The sequence below is a fragment of the Colius striatus genome, chromosome 2, assembly GCF_028858725.1.
Source record: "Colius striatus isolate bColStr4 chromosome 2, bColStr4.1.hap1, whole genome shotgun sequence".
Classification (NCBI taxonomy): Eukaryota; Metazoa; Chordata; class Aves; order Coliiformes; family Coliidae; genus Colius; species Colius striatus.
The window spans coordinates 112,211,339-112,228,495 of NC_084760.1; the positions used below are offsets into that span (position 1 = coordinate 112,211,339).

At 44.8% G+C, this 17,157-nt stretch overlaps 2 protein-coding genes across 2 annotated transcripts in view; one reads left to right on the forward strand and one right to left on the reverse strand.

The window, feature by feature from the left end:
- Positions 1 to 17,157, reverse strand: part of LOC104556803 (uncharacterized) — a 72,862-nt gene that overhangs the window by 42,237 nt on the left and 13,468 nt on the right. The window contains exon 3 of the mRNA XM_061989652.1: positions 6,809 to 6,980. The gene's annotated coding sequence lies outside the window, so the exon portion shown is untranslated. The remainder of the gene's footprint in view (positions 1 to 6,808; positions 6,981 to 17,157) is intronic.
- Positions 2,679 to 12,475, forward strand: LGALSL (galectin like). Its single transcript, XM_061989186.1, has 5 exons — positions 2,679 to 2,877; positions 3,046 to 3,117; positions 3,252 to 3,340; positions 3,832 to 4,009; positions 6,678 to 12,475. The coding sequence occupies exons 1-5, from the start codon at positions 2,845 to 2,847 to the stop codon at positions 6,819 to 6,821; spliced, it is 516 nt and encodes a 171-aa protein (XP_061845170.1). The 5' UTR covers positions 2,679 to 2,844; the 3' UTR covers positions 6,822 to 12,475.

Genomic DNA, 17,157 nt, shown 5'->3' on the forward strand with positions numbered 1-17,157 from the left:
ATGAGCTTCCCTGCCAAGAAGGCTGGTACAAATACTCAACAGGGCCCATTTTGTACAGATGACTTAATAAGGACTGGATAGCTACAGAAACAGACCTCTTGCTTCTTCAGAAGAACAAGTGTGGGAGCGTAGATAGCAGCACTCACCCTGCAGCCTTTTGCAGAGGGGAACCTGCTCGGAAGCTGGGTCTTGAGCAAGCTCCTCCATGGGTGGGAAGCACAGTGCTGCCCAGAAATGCAACCCTGCTCCCCAGCCCGCTGGGCAGTGTGGATGTAGGTAGTCCTCTGCTGCTGGAGAACACCGCCTTAGGAGAAACCACATGGAATCACACAGGCAGGACAGCGGCACACAGAGGCAAAGCTCCAGCTCTGGATGCCTCACCTTGCAATGCAATGTTCAAACAGGATTTTCAATATCCTCTTGAGTTGTTATGGGGTGAGAGAAGAATGTGGCACAGAAACAGAAAGGCACAGACCACCAGTGCCTTAAAAAACACAGAAATGTCCTCCCCCATCGTAACTTCACATGGCGGGTTGTTCCAGTCAATCTTTACATGGCCAACAAAACAAACATGGCATTTGTACCAGTTTTTGGAAAACATGCCAAAAGAGATAAATGCAAGGCAAAGCAGCTAGCCAAATGGCCAAGTCTTGCTATTTAATTATTTTGAAATGAAAAAAGTTCAATTAAAATTGGCTACAAAGCAAAGCCATAATAACGACCTCTCTCCTCACAAGAATTCATGCTTTGGCACAAACAACTGGCTGCCCTGATTTTATGTCAAATAAATTTAATCTTATCCAATAAAGTGGCTCCCTGTACAGTTGAGGGAAAGATGAGACGTTCTGAAAAAAAGTTCTTTGGGCATCCTATAACACCATAGCACTAAATAAAACCCAAAAGCATGGGGTGATTTCTGTTCTTTCTTAGGCTAACAGACTAAAAAAGCATAACACAACTTACATCGGCATTGGCAAGGTGAACAGGACACAGGACCTATAAAATCATCAAGGTAACTCCAGTTCCTCTTTATTGTGAACTTGCCAGTGCACTCAACTCGCCACTAGAAAGCCAACTGTTTCTAACGTGCAGTGGTTTCATCTTACTGCACTGTTGACGAATTCAGACTCCTGGCAGTATTTAAGGAAGGTGCTTTTCCACGTGGTGACGGCTGACACCCAATGTTTTGACACAAAGGAACAGTTCAGTGGTTTTCCCATGCTGAGACCTGGGTCGCAGGGATATCCGTTGCCTTCGTGTCCAGCTGTGCTAGTACAACTGAAGAAGCCATGACTTCAGTACGTGACTTCCAACAGAGCTATATGCACAAGCTTCCACAAGCCATCTCTATCTGGGCACCCAGAGATGAAAACATCCCCAAATTAGTGGGCACTACAGAAAAAGTAACCAAGCATGTAAACACTTGCACAATCTGTACCTACTCTCCGTAGTTCTTGCTTTCCCAAATGGCATCACCTATTGATTGCAAGCATTTCCCAACAGACACGCATCGTCATACTGAAACCCTAAATATTGCAGTGACTTAGCTTCTTCCACTCCACTTTACCTGACATGAGTAATTAATCCTCACAGCATTTCAGAGAAGGAAGGACAGCTACATTCACCAACCCAGCCCAATGCAGGGGTAAGACGCACAAAAAGCCAAGCAACCCATGTGAGGTCCTGCAGAAAGCAGGTCAAGCCCAGTCACCATGTCACCTTGCTAAAGAGATGTTCATGCCATCAAATCTCAGTGGTGAGGAAATGAGAAGAAAGGCTTCCTCAAATCGCACTCCCTCCTAGATCCTAAACTTGTCAACAGGACCATTACAGCATGCTTGCTGGGACAAGTCACTCCTGCTGTGGTGAAGGCAAGGGATTCCTGACATTGCAGGGCAACGCTAGCAGGGGTAGTGGCTTCAGTCAGAGCTTCGCCATGCTCTCAGCAGAGCAGGACACCCACAGACACCACCAAGTTGCATAACTAAGGACACTGCATGTAAATAAGAGCTCTGGCTCTGTAACCAGCAGTCGACAGCCAACCGATTTATGCAATTACCGTGCCTCATTAGGAGGCTGACTGGGAGGATTTCAAAGGAGCTGCTGCTTGACTTGACGGAGAGGCAGCAATTCACCCAGCAGCACGCTCAGCCGCGACAGGTCGGGAGATGCAGCCCACCAAGGCAGCCCTTAGTGAGAGTCCCCACCACGGGGCAGGGCCTGCCTGCATGGACGGTAGCAGGGAGGACGGTTCATTTTGGCGATGCTGAGCAGTCTCTGCACCTCTGGAACAGGGCAGTAACTAGAGATACCCGTCTCAGCCTCTCCAAATAAAGGTGATATTTGTAATAAGGGGCTCGGGGGCTCTCCAAGTATTAATCACCTGCGGGCGCCAGGTGACGGGTCTCTGGGCCCCCCCGCCAGCCAGGCCCTGCCCAGGCCTACCCTGGGCCCGCCATCGCCGCCCCCTCCCCAGCTCCAGCCGCGGCCAGACCCTAGCTCCGAGCCCCGCGGCTCTCCCAGCCGGGCCCCGCCGCAGGGCACGCTGCGGAGCGGAGGAAGCAGCAGCAGCCCCCGCCCTGCCCGGTACCCCCCCCGGGCCAGGGGCTGGGCTCCCTGCCGGGCGAGGCAGAGCCGGCCACCTCCCCTCCTCCTCTTCCTCCTCCTACTCCTCCTCCTCGCCTTCCTACTTCTGCACCGTCTCGGGTGCCGCTCCAGCTCCGCCACTGCCCCTCAGCCGCCGGTGCTGCCGCGCAGCCCCCCTCCTTCCCTCCCTCCCTCTCCCCCGCCCCCGCCGGTCCCCCTCCGCCCCGTCGCCAGCGCCGCTGCCGCCGTTTCCACAAGATGGCGGGGACCGTGGCCGAGCGGGACGCGCTGGTGAGTGTCGCTTTGCCCCTTCCCCGGGGCTCCGGGACGGGGCTGGCGGGGAAGGGGCGGACAGGGTAGGGCAGAGCAGGCCCCCTCACAGCGGGCACCTGCAGAGCGGTAGGAGCTCGGGAGGGGATCCGCCTGCCCCTGCCTCAGCCCTCTCCTTTTTACCTGCAGAAAATAGAGGACGGGCATTTAAACAACTCCCTAGGATCTCCGGTGCAAGCTGATGTGTACTTCCCTCGCCTGGTAAATCACCTTTATTTGGGTTTACTGGGGTTCGAGTGTTGGTTTAACCCCTTTACCCCCTACCCCGGCTGCACAGCGGCGGCGGCTGCTGATGCTGAGTTGACCCTCGCCACCTTCCCCCCTGTCCTTTCCAGATCGTCCCCTTCTGTGGGCACATCAAAGGAGGAATGAGGCCGGGAAAGAAGATCTTAGTTATGGGCATAGTGGACCTCAACCCCGAGAGGTAACACCTGGGAAGGGCTACCCGCCCCGGGCGCGCTGGGCCCGGGAAGGGGACGAGGGTGGGGAGGCCACACACACACACACAAATACAGACACATGGGTCCCTTCTTTCAGGAGAGGGATTATTTTTATCATTTTATATATAGCGTGCTGATTTCTCCTTTGACCCATAGAGGGGGCATTTCTTTAAGGGATCCTCTTTCCCAACATTTTCCCTTGGGAATAAAGGAGCATATAGAGCATATATGTACATATATATATACATATATGCACAGGGCATAAGAACACATATGTATTATATGGTTATATGCTATAACCATATTCTTGTCCCTGATAAGCTTTTGGACCATTCCCTGAATGAGCTGAGCTGTTGCCCCTCCCTGTGCCGCTATACTGTCAATGGCTTTAATAAGCTGAGAAATGAGACTGGTGGCATTTGGGGCTTATTTGCTTGTTTCTGGCTGAATGAGAGCCGTTCTGTTTGTCTTGCAGCTTTGGCATCAGTCTGACTTGCGGAGAGTCAGAAGATCCTCCTGCGGATGTAGCTATTGAACTGAAAGCTGTGTTTACAGACAGACAGTTTATCAGAAACTCTTGTGTAGCTGGAGAATGGGGGGAAGAGCAATCATCAATTCCTTACTTTCCATTTATACCGGACCAGCCTTTTCGGGTGAGTACCAGGATGACAGTGGCATGCGCCATATCTGATAAAGCGTAATTCGATCAGAGGTCGCAGCAGAACTCAGCTTGCCTCTGGTGAGATCCTAAGGTGGCCCACACTTCTCTGGGTGAGACACCAGTTGCTGATTTGTTTGTATTGATCAGAAGTTGCACGGGGATCCCACTGCTGCACACAACTGCAGGCAGCTCGGAAGGGGCCATGAACACCTCAGCAGGGTGCTATGGCAAGTTGGAGGTTGTAATACAGTGTGATGAAGAGCACTTCCTGCACTTAGTTTTATAGCTATAAATTAAAAAGTACCTCTATGTTATTAGCGCATTACAGGTTATTACTGGAGAATGTAAATTCTCTGTGGGACTACCGTATGTTTTGATGATGTTTTTAATGGATATAGTGTTTGCAGTTTAGTGCAGTAATAAGGATCTTGTTCATCCTTTGTCTCCAGGGATGTTAGGCTGAGGTTGACCATAGCTCTTCGTGTTAGCAGATTAAACAGCTGAGCAATAGTGGTATTCTTTGCTGAACCTTGGGATTAAACCTCCTGTCAAATTTAAGTCAATAGTCACTTGAAAATGGTGTGCATGGAAATGCAGTGGTGCTGTAGATGGACTGGATTGACCTAGAAGTAGATTCCCATCTGTAGTGTTTATGGTTATGTGAAGATGTCTTTGCAAATCAGGACTAACAAAGTATGCAGCTGCAGAGGGCTGCTTCTCTGTCTGTGGCTTCACAACGGTGAGGAGAAAAAAAAAAAGGCTGCATGCCTTCTCTGTGTGGCTGACCCAGAAAAACCCTCCTCCCCGCCCCTCTTATGAAACCTCGGTGGCCCCTCTGCTAAATGCCAATGCCCTGACCAGCTGCCAAACTCTCTTAATCCTTCTTGCCCCCAAGATAATCTCCCCCAACCCCAAAAGCTCACCGTCTTCCCAGATGCTTGGGCTTTGAGAGGGTGTTTTATGACTGGGTTTGCGGTGAATTGGTTGCGCTCTACTTGCTTCTGCAAACTCTCCCATCAGAACTGGCAACACCCTTTGGTGCTTGTGGGAAATGCACTTGAAAGGGTTTGGAGGCTTGGTCCTGCTCTGGCTGAGAGGTTTACACTTCCCCTGCAGTGGATAGTGGCTGGGCCGTCACACAATGCAAATCACCCAGAGCATGTTTTGTGGGCTGATGTTAGAGGATGGCAATATCGCCTGTTTGGTGTGAGATACTGTAGAAGGGAAGTCGTTATTCTTTTCCTTTTTTTTCCCTTCCTTTTTTTCTTCCAAATGCACAAAGGGAATCAAGGCTCCCAATTGCCTTCATATCTTGATGGTCTCCCTCTCAGTGAATAAATCAGACTATTAAGTGTTCTTGCCAATTACTTGTGACCCAGTCCACTTACCGTTCTGGTGTGGCCCAGGGTGATCTGAAAAAAATGGCTCGTAAGCAGTGTTGAGGCTAACCATATCTTTTACATAACAAGGCCTAAGGCTGGATGCACCTGCCGCAGTGACACGGCAACTACGTGGCAGCATGGGCACTTCCCTCTCACATGGTGTGGTAGCAGGTCCCCAGGAGCCTGAGCTCTCCTGGGCTGTCTGTCTGCTCCTGCTTTTCTCAGCACAGTGTGCCCCAAGTCGATTGGCCATTGGCTTGGTCAGTTTGTCACTGTCCCCCATTTCCATTTTTCTGTGCTGTAATAGCAGGAGTCAAGTGTCTGTAAGCAGCATTCCAGACTACCAGCCTTTCGACATAACCCTGGATTTACACGTGGCTTCTTTGCAGATTTTCTTCCTAGCCTATCCAAGGGCCTGTACGAGAAGCACATGTTCTGTGCCCTCATATCCCTGCTTCCTGCTGGGGCAGCTCCAGAAAAGCTTAACTACAGAGCACCCTCTCGAGCCACCCCTAACATGAGGAATCTCCTCACCTGTCCAAGCCTGTTCAGCTCTAGGCTTTGTTGCTTTTCCAGAGCATTTCTGTAGGGCTTTAGGAGGAGGGATGAACTGTGTCCCTCCCTGATCCTGCTTGTGCCTCATGCAAAGTCTAGCTGAATTCAAGCTGTCCCTGCACTGCATTTCCTTTGCTGCAGCTCCAGTATGGAGTATAGTCCAACAGATAGTCCTGGACTGTCTGCAGCCAACAACAGTGAAAGCTTTTTGGTTTTGCAGCAGCTGTGTGAGTCTGTGTGGGAGGAAAGGGCAAACCTATCCCTCATCTTGTGTTCACTCCCTTCCAGTAAATATAAGTGTGGAAAGCATTGCAGAGTGAACTGCCCCCTCATTTTGCAGAAAAAAATAACTATCAAGGAATGGAAGATTTGGGTTGGAGTTACACTTTCTTCCCCTGTAATTAGCAATTAGATTGAGTCTGTTTCTGGCATTATTCCAAGAGGCAAAACCTCCCTGATGCCAGTGGGAATGGGTTCCAGAGTCCTTCCCACCACAGCAGTGTGAGACTGGATTCACATCCCTGTGAAGTAAGAGCAGATCCTTCATAGCATAACTGGTGTCATGGAGGCAAACTGGTCTCAGCCCAGACTGTTACATGGCACATAGGTAGCAAAAATGTGCACCAGCACTGTTTAAAGGCTAATGGAGCACTGTTTGTATTCTGGAAAGTAACTTCTCAGTTACCCTGTGAACAACACGCTTCATCGTTTTCTTTTTTACAGGTTGAGATCCTTTGTGAGCATCCCCGTTTTAGAATATTTGTGGATGGACATCAGCTCTTTGATTTTTACCACCGTATTGAAACACTGTCAGCAATTGACACGATAAAGATAAATGGAGATCTTCAACTTACAAAACTTGGCTGAGCTTGTTAGGATTGCAGATTCCAACTTGGCTCAGGTGCCATTGTCCGTTTGGAGAAGTGACAGCCGGCTCTGGACACAGCTATGGTAGGAAGGCTGCCCTGTTCCTTTTCCGCATGCAGTTCTTCACTCCTGTGCTGATGAACTGGGCTGTTGTTTATCCTAATGAAGAACATTGTTGGTTAATAGACATTGAGCCATTTTTTCTTGGATCAAAATAGCCCACCTGTGCTGGAAAATCAAATTGGAATGGATTCACAAAGACTTGCAGTCTCGTTTCAGATCTCACAGAAAAGCAATTTCTGAAATGCAGCACTAAAACTGGTTACTGAACAGCAGTGACAACAGCAACAAAAAAAGTTTTGCAAATATTGTTTCTGCACTGAAGTGGAGTAGTGTAGCACAACACAGGGCCACGTGCTGGTGTCCTAACCCAGGGCCTGAGCCTGGTTCCATGGAAACTGATGGCAAAACTCCCACTCACTTTAATGGGGTACAATCAAACTGTCGTAGTCCTTAGTCAAGCACAATTGCCACCAGTTTCTATGGGATTTTTGCACATGCCTAGGGGCCAGCTCTTCTGCTGGGGTAAATGAGCATTATACCTCTGTGGCTCACAGTGGAATTTTGCTTATTGCTCCCAGCCGCTGATTTGGCCCAAGGACTGTGCAAAAACCGAATGAGGGTGTCAGGACACAGCCTGTATATTTTAGTCAGGGTATTTGCATAGAATGTAGATGGTTCCGAGTTTTTGCACAATGTATTGTTGATACAATTTTTAAAGCTTATCTGTAGTTTATTTATTTATACTCATTGTATGTATTACTGGTAAAAATGAACAATCTTACTGATGGTTAAGAACAGCAAAGTGTAAACATTTTGAATGTACAAAATGTCTTTGGTTCTTTGGGTCAAATTTACATAGCATTCTTGAAAAATCATGTTTCCTGTCAAACATTTAGTTATATTTTAATGGAGCCCTCTAGGCCTTGGGAAAATGTGGGCATGGTAGTTGGTGGGGGTGGGAATCTTCGCATATTCACTAGAAACTGTTTTTCAGGGCTTACTAACTTCGCTGCACAGGATAGGTTGGAGTTCAAGTTTTAAAAAAATTCACAGCAAATCTGTAGATTTAACTGTGCTTTTATAACCTGAGAGTAAGTAAAATTTATCAGTCTCTTAGTTCAGAAAGAAAACTATCTTCTTTCTTTCCAAGGGAGATGGGAGAATTTTTTGCACTTGTTTGAGAACATATTCGGCCTTTGATATGACAATTAAAACTTGTCTAGACAGCCAAGTTATTAATGCTTGAAAATCAGCTCCTGCACATGAATAATAACTTTTCAAGTAGCTTTTTAAATAGTAGGTATAGCTGTATAAACACAGTCATTGTGCTACACTAGAAATGAACACAGCCACTTTTCTTGATGACTTTAGGACTAAATACACTTTTTTCCTTGGCTGCTCACAACAGACTGTAGCAGGTCTTTCTGAGTAGTTATGATATAAACATATATGTAGGCAATTTTGAAAACATGTAATATAGGGACTTTCTAAAGACACAGAATACTAAAACATCCTTTGTAGCACAGTATTAAAAAAAAAAAAAAGAAGAATCTCACAAACAGAAGTATGTTAAACCTGCAATAAAGCTGTGGTTTAAAGCAACCAGAACTGGAATATCCAAAGTGAAGGGTAGAATGCCAGTTGCAAAGCCTCATTTTATGCTAATTTGGCCTGCAGTTAAGAAGCCTTAGACTGCAAGCTAAAATTCCAACTGTGGCTCTAGTCCAAAGCCTGTTGAGGTCAATCAGAGTCCTCTGAGCATAGAAGCCTGATTCTTATTTCATGCAAGTGCAAATCTCTTTGTAAAGCCATGGGGGAGTTGCTGCTGCTGCAGACAAGTTAAGAATCAGGCTGCCACCTATAAAAGACAAGTTTCAAATGGAAATTTTAGCCTTAACATTGACATTACCCGACTTTTCCTCCTTTTTCCAAATTGAGAGCCCGTTATTTTCCAGATGATCTTTTCATCTGGTGGGTAGCTTTTAAGTTGTACAACGGATTCTATTTGTACTCCAGATTGAATCTTGATAAGAAATGTTCCTGTCTTGCTCTGTTTTTACTCTTTTACATGATACATGATGACTGTGTCATTTTCCATTGTATAAAGAATGCTGACAGTGTTTCGGTACAAAATATATTCTTAAAAATGATGATGAGGATGATAATAAAAATCCAAGGGAAAGGTGCTTCTACATGAGGTGTTTGGATTATTCTCTAGCTTGGAAATGCTTTATGGTTCCAAAGGAGATGCAGGCAGATGAATTCTGTTTGGAGAGATATTTAGCACCTTCCTTGCCTTACACTTCCTCCAACTAGCCATGTAAAGCCAGGTTTCCTGATGCAGTACCATTGCCCGTGTCTCTCCTGCTTAGTACAGTGGGCCAGAAGTAGGAGGCTGGAGAGACAGAGTAAGTAGCACCATGACCTTGCAGTAGCACAAAACCAAAAGGGATGTCCCTGACAGCACACTAGTAGAGAATCCCCCTCCATGCCTTTACTTTAGCCCAGAAAAAGCAATTTGGCTGACTTGAATTTTCATCAGCTTGGGATTCCTGGTAGGTTTGGCACAGCCCTTGGACTTCTGTTATCCTTCATGGGCTGGGCAGAGCACAGTGCCTGCACCAGGGATGCCCAGATAACTTGGTGCAACACCGTGTCCATGGCATCTCTGTCAGGTTCAGGGACACTGCCTTACCTCTGTTCCCACTCACTGTGCTGGGCGCTCCTATTTGTTCCTCCTCCAGTAGTTTTTCATCTTGGGAAAATGTTTTTTTGAACCTGATTCTGGTTTTGCCTTTGCATAACCCCACCAGCCACAGTGCCCACTGCCTGATTCTGCCCTGTTGTGGTTTCTTGAGCTAGGCTTTGGGGCAAGAAGGGCTGTGAACCCACTTCAGTGGGTTGTGGTTTGGCTGAGAGCTCAGGAAAGGGCAGAAACTCGCAGTTAAGGCTTCCACATCTATTTGTCTGTTTAATACCAGTTTGGAAGCCTTTTTATTTCTCTTTTGCTCATGGGCAGTACTGGGCTGTGTCAGGCAAAAAAGCATCATGTCCATGTAACTAAGGGCTGTTCCACACGTGCTTGGCTCATGTTGGCCAATCATGTTGAGAAGCAACTGCTGAACACTTTCATGCACGATGTAAGTCAGAGAAAACTGAAGCCTTACATATTTCTGTTCAGTTGGACTTTGAGCCAAATGTAAATGTTTAAGATGGGAGACCATGCTGCAAAATTATATCTGAGTTTTTTGGTCTCCACAATTTAGAGATTATTCAGATCTTCATGTTGGATATAAGCCCTCCTAGACCTAAAATAAGACTTTTTTCCAAATTGGGCCAGGTTTTCAACATGGTTTTTGGTAGGGACAAGTAGTCTGTGAGCTTCTTATAAGCTGCAGTTCTTCAGGACTAGGTGAGTGTGTGAACAAACACTTGAAATCATATGCTAGAATTTATTAGCTGAGTATTTTCATGGTTTCCTCTGAATGAGGAAATTAATTCTGAAATGAAAGAAGCCTTGAATGGGTAAAACCCATGTGGAGTGGAATCACTCCACTTAGCATAGCTTTATTTTTTCCAAAGAGGAAAAAGCAAAAAAAACCCAAAACAACCAAAAACCCATGACCAAATTATTTAGCTATGTTTGGAATTGGCTGTGATAAAGATTATTTAATTTAAAAAAAAAAAAAAAGAGGTTGATGCCTACTCAGAAAGAGCCTTGAAATACTGAAATATCATGTGAGGTAGTCTATGTCTAAATGTATTTCACATAAATGCTTTTTCACAGCCAAGTGGGTAAAAATGTTACCAAATACCTTATTTTTGTGTCACAATTAGAAATGTTTGCCCCACCTTGAAAGAACATTTTGTACTAAATATTCACGTTGTCTATGTGAACTTGCACTAACATATATTATACTGTCCCTCCCCTCGGCTTGCTTGAGACGAAATAGGCGTAATATTGCTAAACCGGTTGAATGTGACATCTGCTTGAGGCATAGCATCTTTCTCAAGGGCTGTTTTGAGTAAACAGCCTGAAAACCAAAGAGAGAACCTGATTCACCATTCTGCTGTGCCAGCTTTCCACCCTTGTCACTCTTCTGCTGTGACGCTGAGACTGAAGCCTCGCGATTTTAATGGAAGGGAGCAACACTGAGATTTTTATCTTTTGGGATTTAAAAGTATTTGTTGTAGAGGAAAGAAGAACAGAGTACCCACAGTGCTCTCAAGCATGGTAGTAGGGTTGGGGTAGCATGATGTGCTGCAGTCCTAATGGAGCATGAGTTCAGAAAGACATAGCAGGCATTTCAGAGCCAGCCTAGAGCACAGACTATGGAGCTGCAGGACAGTTTCCCAGGGATGGGCATTTGCCACATAGCTGTCATCTTCCACAACCCCATACTAAGACATAGAGCAAAAAAACCAGCATTGCTTACAAGTTTGGAAAGGCATGAATGAGTTCATGTTCCTACTTGCCTTCTTTAAAAGAGGCTCCCAAATAAATAAGAGGAAAATTTAAGAGTAGCCATGCCTCTAAGGCAATTTTTTCACTGCAGACATTGAAGCAGTGTATCTGATGTAGGGTTCATCTTGCCTCCCATCAATAATCAGTGCTCCACACAGAATTCTACAGCACTGGTTTCTGCACTGAGGCTGATTACAGGGACCTTCCCAGGCAGAATTCTGCTAAGCCAGTTAGTGACAGCTCTAAGCAACCTCCCAGCACCCCTGGAATTGATATGACAGTATGAGGAAAAAGAGTCAGGCTGAGAGCAGCCCTAAATGATCACCAGGATAAGCACAGAAGTTAGGGAGAAAAGCTTCACAAGTCTAGGAAGAGTTAGTGACCTGGTGAGATTTTTTTGTAACTATGGGTGTTGTTCTGATTTTCTCACATAGATCAGAAAGCGTACAGGTAAAAGTCACTTTACAATGACTGGCATGTGGGGTTAGAACCAAGGCCAACCCAAATGGGGAGAAAAAATGAGCTGCAGACGCTTTATCTAGCTTTGATACACCCTCTCAGCTCCTCCCAGCAATCAGTGCTGTTATGAACATACACAATTAATACAAAGAGATTCAGCAGCATGTGCTAAATCAAAATAATAAACTCATACTTTGCCACAGGTCCTCCCTAGCTTCTGTTGCTAGGCCTCTCCATCTGTCTGTCAACAAATAACTACATCCTGCTCCTTTTAAAACCCCTGGCAGAAATCCCTTTGACTTTCATGGAAATAGGTCCATAAGAAAAGGGGTATTTCTAGCTCTCCCTCTCCAGTTATTTTCAGCTGGGCCATACTGTAAAACTGGGTTTATTTTTAAGTATGAATAGAGGACTATTTCTGTCTGCATTATCCATTTGATAGAGTCAACAGAAAGCACAGCCTTTCTCGGCTGTAGTAACACTGGTTTCACAGTTAGCTGATGAAATGTCTTATATTCATTACCTTCTGATTTTAAACAATGAGGGTGTGCACAAAACAGCCGGGCAATAATAGCACTATGTATCATTCACCACAGATCTATTTTTATGTGTTGTGCCAATTTCATAATGAACTTTTAATAATAATAAAGCATCAAATCTTCACAAAGTTGTTCTGTGTTTTATTAGTGCTCATTACAGACTTTCCTGACTTAACTTCTGGCTCCTTTTGTTTTCCCCTTTTCAGACTCTTTCCCTCATAAAACTGTAGTGTGAAACTTTAGAATGAGATGTGCAGTTTTGGTAGCAGCATGTGTAAAACTCCTTTACAGTTTAAATGCACTATACAGAACAATCAAATAACCTCGTGAGAGGAAAGAATAGCTTGCTTACTCATGCAAGAGTCCTGCTGACATCACCGGGCAGTGTGAGCCTCCAGAGTTAACAGGCACAACTCAGACCTTACAGCCAAGCCATAAGACACAGTTCACTGATCACTTTTGCGTAGGATAAACAGCCCATCAGCAGTGTCACACACATGCTTCAGTTCACTCTGGTGGGACCAGATTCATGGGTGAGGGTGAGCAAAATCACTAGGTCAGCTCCAGAGGCATGCTATTATGAGATCTGGTGTTTCACCTGTTGGTGTGATCCTAACTAAAATTCACATTCACCTGAGCTAGCGCTGCACTGGATCTTATTTTTAAGTTATTACTTTCTCCACTTTTCTAAGAATAGAGGCTGGCTCTGAAATATCACATCAGCTCCAGCAGTATCCAAAAGTTATGTATTTCTCACCCTGTTCAGGATTTGAGGCTTCAGTTTCTACACTGGTGGCTCATTAGACAAGGGCTGTGATGCTGGGGGTGGGGGGGTATGTCATTCTGTGAAAGACCCTGAGAAAGAGGTGGCTTTCAGCAGCTCTCTTCACAATAGGCAGAAGGAGACCTGCAAGTCTCCCTCACTAGTCAAGAAGCTACAGCGAAACATAGCTACACTGACTCCTGGTTTGCAGGACAGGGCTTCCTTGTGACTCTGAAAGGTAGGAAACAAAAGCCTGGTTAATTCAACAGCCTTCATTGAAGCTGAACAGTAAATCTCAGCAATAAAGTGGAGGATCTCAGTACTAATAGCAAAAAGCCATCTTCCTGTGATGCCCAGAGGCTGTGGGCACGGTGTTGCTTCCATCAAACAGAGGGAGAGAGTTCTGTTCACAGAGCAGCCTGTGGCCAAGCACCAATGGAGATGCTGGAGGCTTCCGAGAGTGCTCAGTGGCTCTGCCTTTGCCTGGCTGCAAAAACACTTGTGATGGGAGGAAAGCCAGTGCTGACAGTATTGTAATGTATGACAAGCTACAGTAGCAGCTCCAGTGCTCCATGCTCAAAGAGGCAAAGAGGATTCTTTCCTGGCTGCTCTCTAAGACATATTCTGTTTGATGGGAAAGATAATCGCTGTCTAGAAGAGATCCAGACCAGAACTAAGGATAGAGTATGGCTCTAGGTAAAAGAAACACTCTTGGGAAAGCAACCGATTCATTGCAGTCTCCAGGGGAAAATGAAATATTTTCATTCAACAGTACAAAGGTCAGAATGAGGATAATGGGGTTCCTTTTATACCCCATTTTTTGAAGAAAGATACAATGAGCTACAGTGGCTACAAAACAAACTCTAAAGGGCAAAAGTGGGATCAGCTCCAGATTATCACTTGGGTGCAGAACACAGCTTCCACATCCATTCCCCTCTGCCTTTTCTCAGGAGTGGCTCATCCTCTCCACAACAGAAAACCATTGCTGGAAATCCCAAAGCCAGAGGAATTCTCCTGGGGCTTCAGACTTTTATGTGTCCTCTGCAGACACTGACCAAAGTGTACTTCATTTAGTTCTACTCCCTGAAGAACTTCAAAGCACTGACAAACTGGACAGTTTTTATTAATTCATGAATGTTCCTTGCCATTTCTAGTATTACTGCTGTTATTCTACAGGTAGGGAGATAGAAGAAGAGAGACATAACAACAATTTCTCAGCAATCAGTGTTGTAATTTGCAGTGTACTGATTTGCACACACTTAGTGTCTCATTACTGTGACTTTTGTCTACAATATTCAGGCTCCCAAGCCCACTCTGCTCAAAAGGCAAACGTTGTTTTGGGCCAGAAGAGACAACAACAAGGGTAAGTAATGCTATACACTGAGTATAGCATTCCCCTCTGATCCCAGAGGGGAAAAGTCCTTCCAGAAGAGATTACTTTTAGATATTAAAAATGGAATAGCATTCCATCTTTTTTTTTTTTTAGCTTCCCCTGACCCACAGAACTTTCAATTGCAATTTAAATAATGCAAAAGAGATGCTGGAACATGGAAGATCACACTTCTTAGCAGGGACTTGTTTGCTGCACCTTGAATTCAAAATATGACATGCACATGTTTTCCTAGACAAAGTACAGTACTCATGATATGAGTGATGCAAACAGGTAGATCTCTCAATTTCAGTGGAAGCAGACCCATAGCAACTGAGCACCTGCTAGAGTATGAACTGATTTAAGGTTCCCATAATAAATCTCATCTCTTTGAGCTACTCAAAAGATGCTCTCAGGCAAAATAACAGGAGTCTATTCAGCAAAGGGAAGCATGTGACTATTTTAATTCATTGTGCAGATGAAGCTGTGATCACACAGGCTAGAAGAAGATTTTAAGTGAAAGGGAAATCAGTTGTAATTATAATTGTTACTGTCTTTATGTATTACCAGCTCTATTGATTACCTTCATCCCATGTGTCACTGGCTACTAGGGAACATGATACATTACCTCATGCTAGTGCTGAGAGAGCAGCAGAGATTGGTGTATTTTTAGGAACAAGATTCCCACAGTGTAATTGTAGCAATTGGATGAGCACACACATGCATATTAAAATACCAACAGATGAATTCCTGGACAGTGCCAACAAACATTTCACTATTTTGGATAGGAAGAAAGGGCAGGAATGAACAGCTTTGGTTCAACAACTGAAAAGCACAGAAGTTATAGCTTTAAGAGTGTCCTGTGAGAGCTGTGTGTCTCAACACTGGCCATTGTAAAAAGGAAGCTTGTAAAATCAGAATCTCACTTTTCAGGATGAAGGGATGATGCAGAGATATAGAGTGATCATATCTCTCCTGCCTTACCTGGTCCCATAACACATGAAATCACATCTCTGTACCAGTAAAAAGAACCTGATAACTATCTACAGACATCATTCAAAAGCTCAGTCCTGGGTCCCAACTGCCAGTGTGCAGTGTTTGAGGTGCCTGTGTTGCACAACAGAGTATGGTGCAGATGTCCATGGTTCTTTAAATCTCATCAAGATTGCAGAAGTGCAAGGTTTACTAATGGGCATAAAACTGTACAGATGTAGACACACAGCTACTAGGGTCAAGTTGCCCATAAGCAAAAGTAGATCAGGAGGCAACCAGGAGCTGTCTGGGCAGAGCAGATGTGCAGCAGCATCTGTTGGGAACTTAGATGTCTTGTAAAGCATTTATATGCCTTGTAAAGCAGAAGAAGCTGTTTCAGACTCTCTGGGAATATATCAGCCAGGTTAAACAGGCCTGTCAGTGGCCTGGTTTACATAGGAGTTGTACAGGACCGATCAAGGTCTGAACCTTTCCACTAAGCGCCAACCCAAATGTCTCTAAGTATAGCACAATATGTGTTCACTTGTAGAAGAAATAACTAACGTACACTCAAAGCATTCAGCAGTCATTCAGACAATTGTCAGAATGCCAGATACCTTCCAGCAGACTGTTGCTGTATTCAATATAAATAAACTGATGATCAGAGGCCATCAGGACTATTGTGCTTGATAAAATTGGCAGTCCAAATAGTTCAAGTCTTTGGCTGTGCTAACTGGAATGTGTTCTGGAGGACAGTACAAGGGATGCTGTAGTAGATAGCTATAGCATAGCCAGGCCCAGATAGATCTTTCTTTCAATTTTATTTAACTAGAATTGGTCTGAAATCTGTCCAATAGTCTTGAATTTTGTCTGTTTATCACTGGTACTGCAGTAATTGCAATTGGTGCTGGAGACTATTGAATGTCTGATCCTTTTCAGGGTCCTGTTATGTTCATGCATGCTGATACTGTTAATGAATGGCAATATATTCCATGCAAAGAAATTTCCTGTCTGCCTTCAATCTACCACTCCTCTGTCTCACTATATGCCCTTTAATCCTTTAATACATGGTTGAATAAAGAGAAGACTCTAAACTATTTCCTTCATAACTTCGAGCTTTCTATATACTTCCATCATGTTTACTATCAGCTTTTTCAAACTATACAGACCTTTTCAACCTAATGACCAAATAACAGACTGGAAACTTTCTAAAACATGGTTTCAGTCCACACTGTAAGAATTAACAGTCACCACAATTAAAGTAAATTGCAAGTGGGGGTATATTGCCCAACATCCTGATGTAAATGTAAGATAAAGGCCTACTCCAGGGGGTGTAGTGCAAAATGAAATCCAAATGTACATACTTTGCATATCAAGTTTTATCTTCATTTGAGAAAAGCCTCTAATTATGCTGCAACATGTGCTTTCAAGCTTTCCTACACCTGGCCTCAGGAACCCCCCCCAGTTAACTGCAGCCAATGACTACCTTCATGTCATTCTCTCCCCACAAGTGATTTTAGACACCGAATCTACATAGCCACAGCACCAGACCAAATAGACCTCCATCTCCTCAGCCTGTTCCCATCTGCCCCTGGCCAGCTTCCAAACAATTTTTGTGTCTTCCTTTATGTTCAAGCCATCTTTTTCTACCTGCAGTACTGGAAGGGAGTAGCCAGATCTGGCCTCTCAGAGCATACCACTCCACA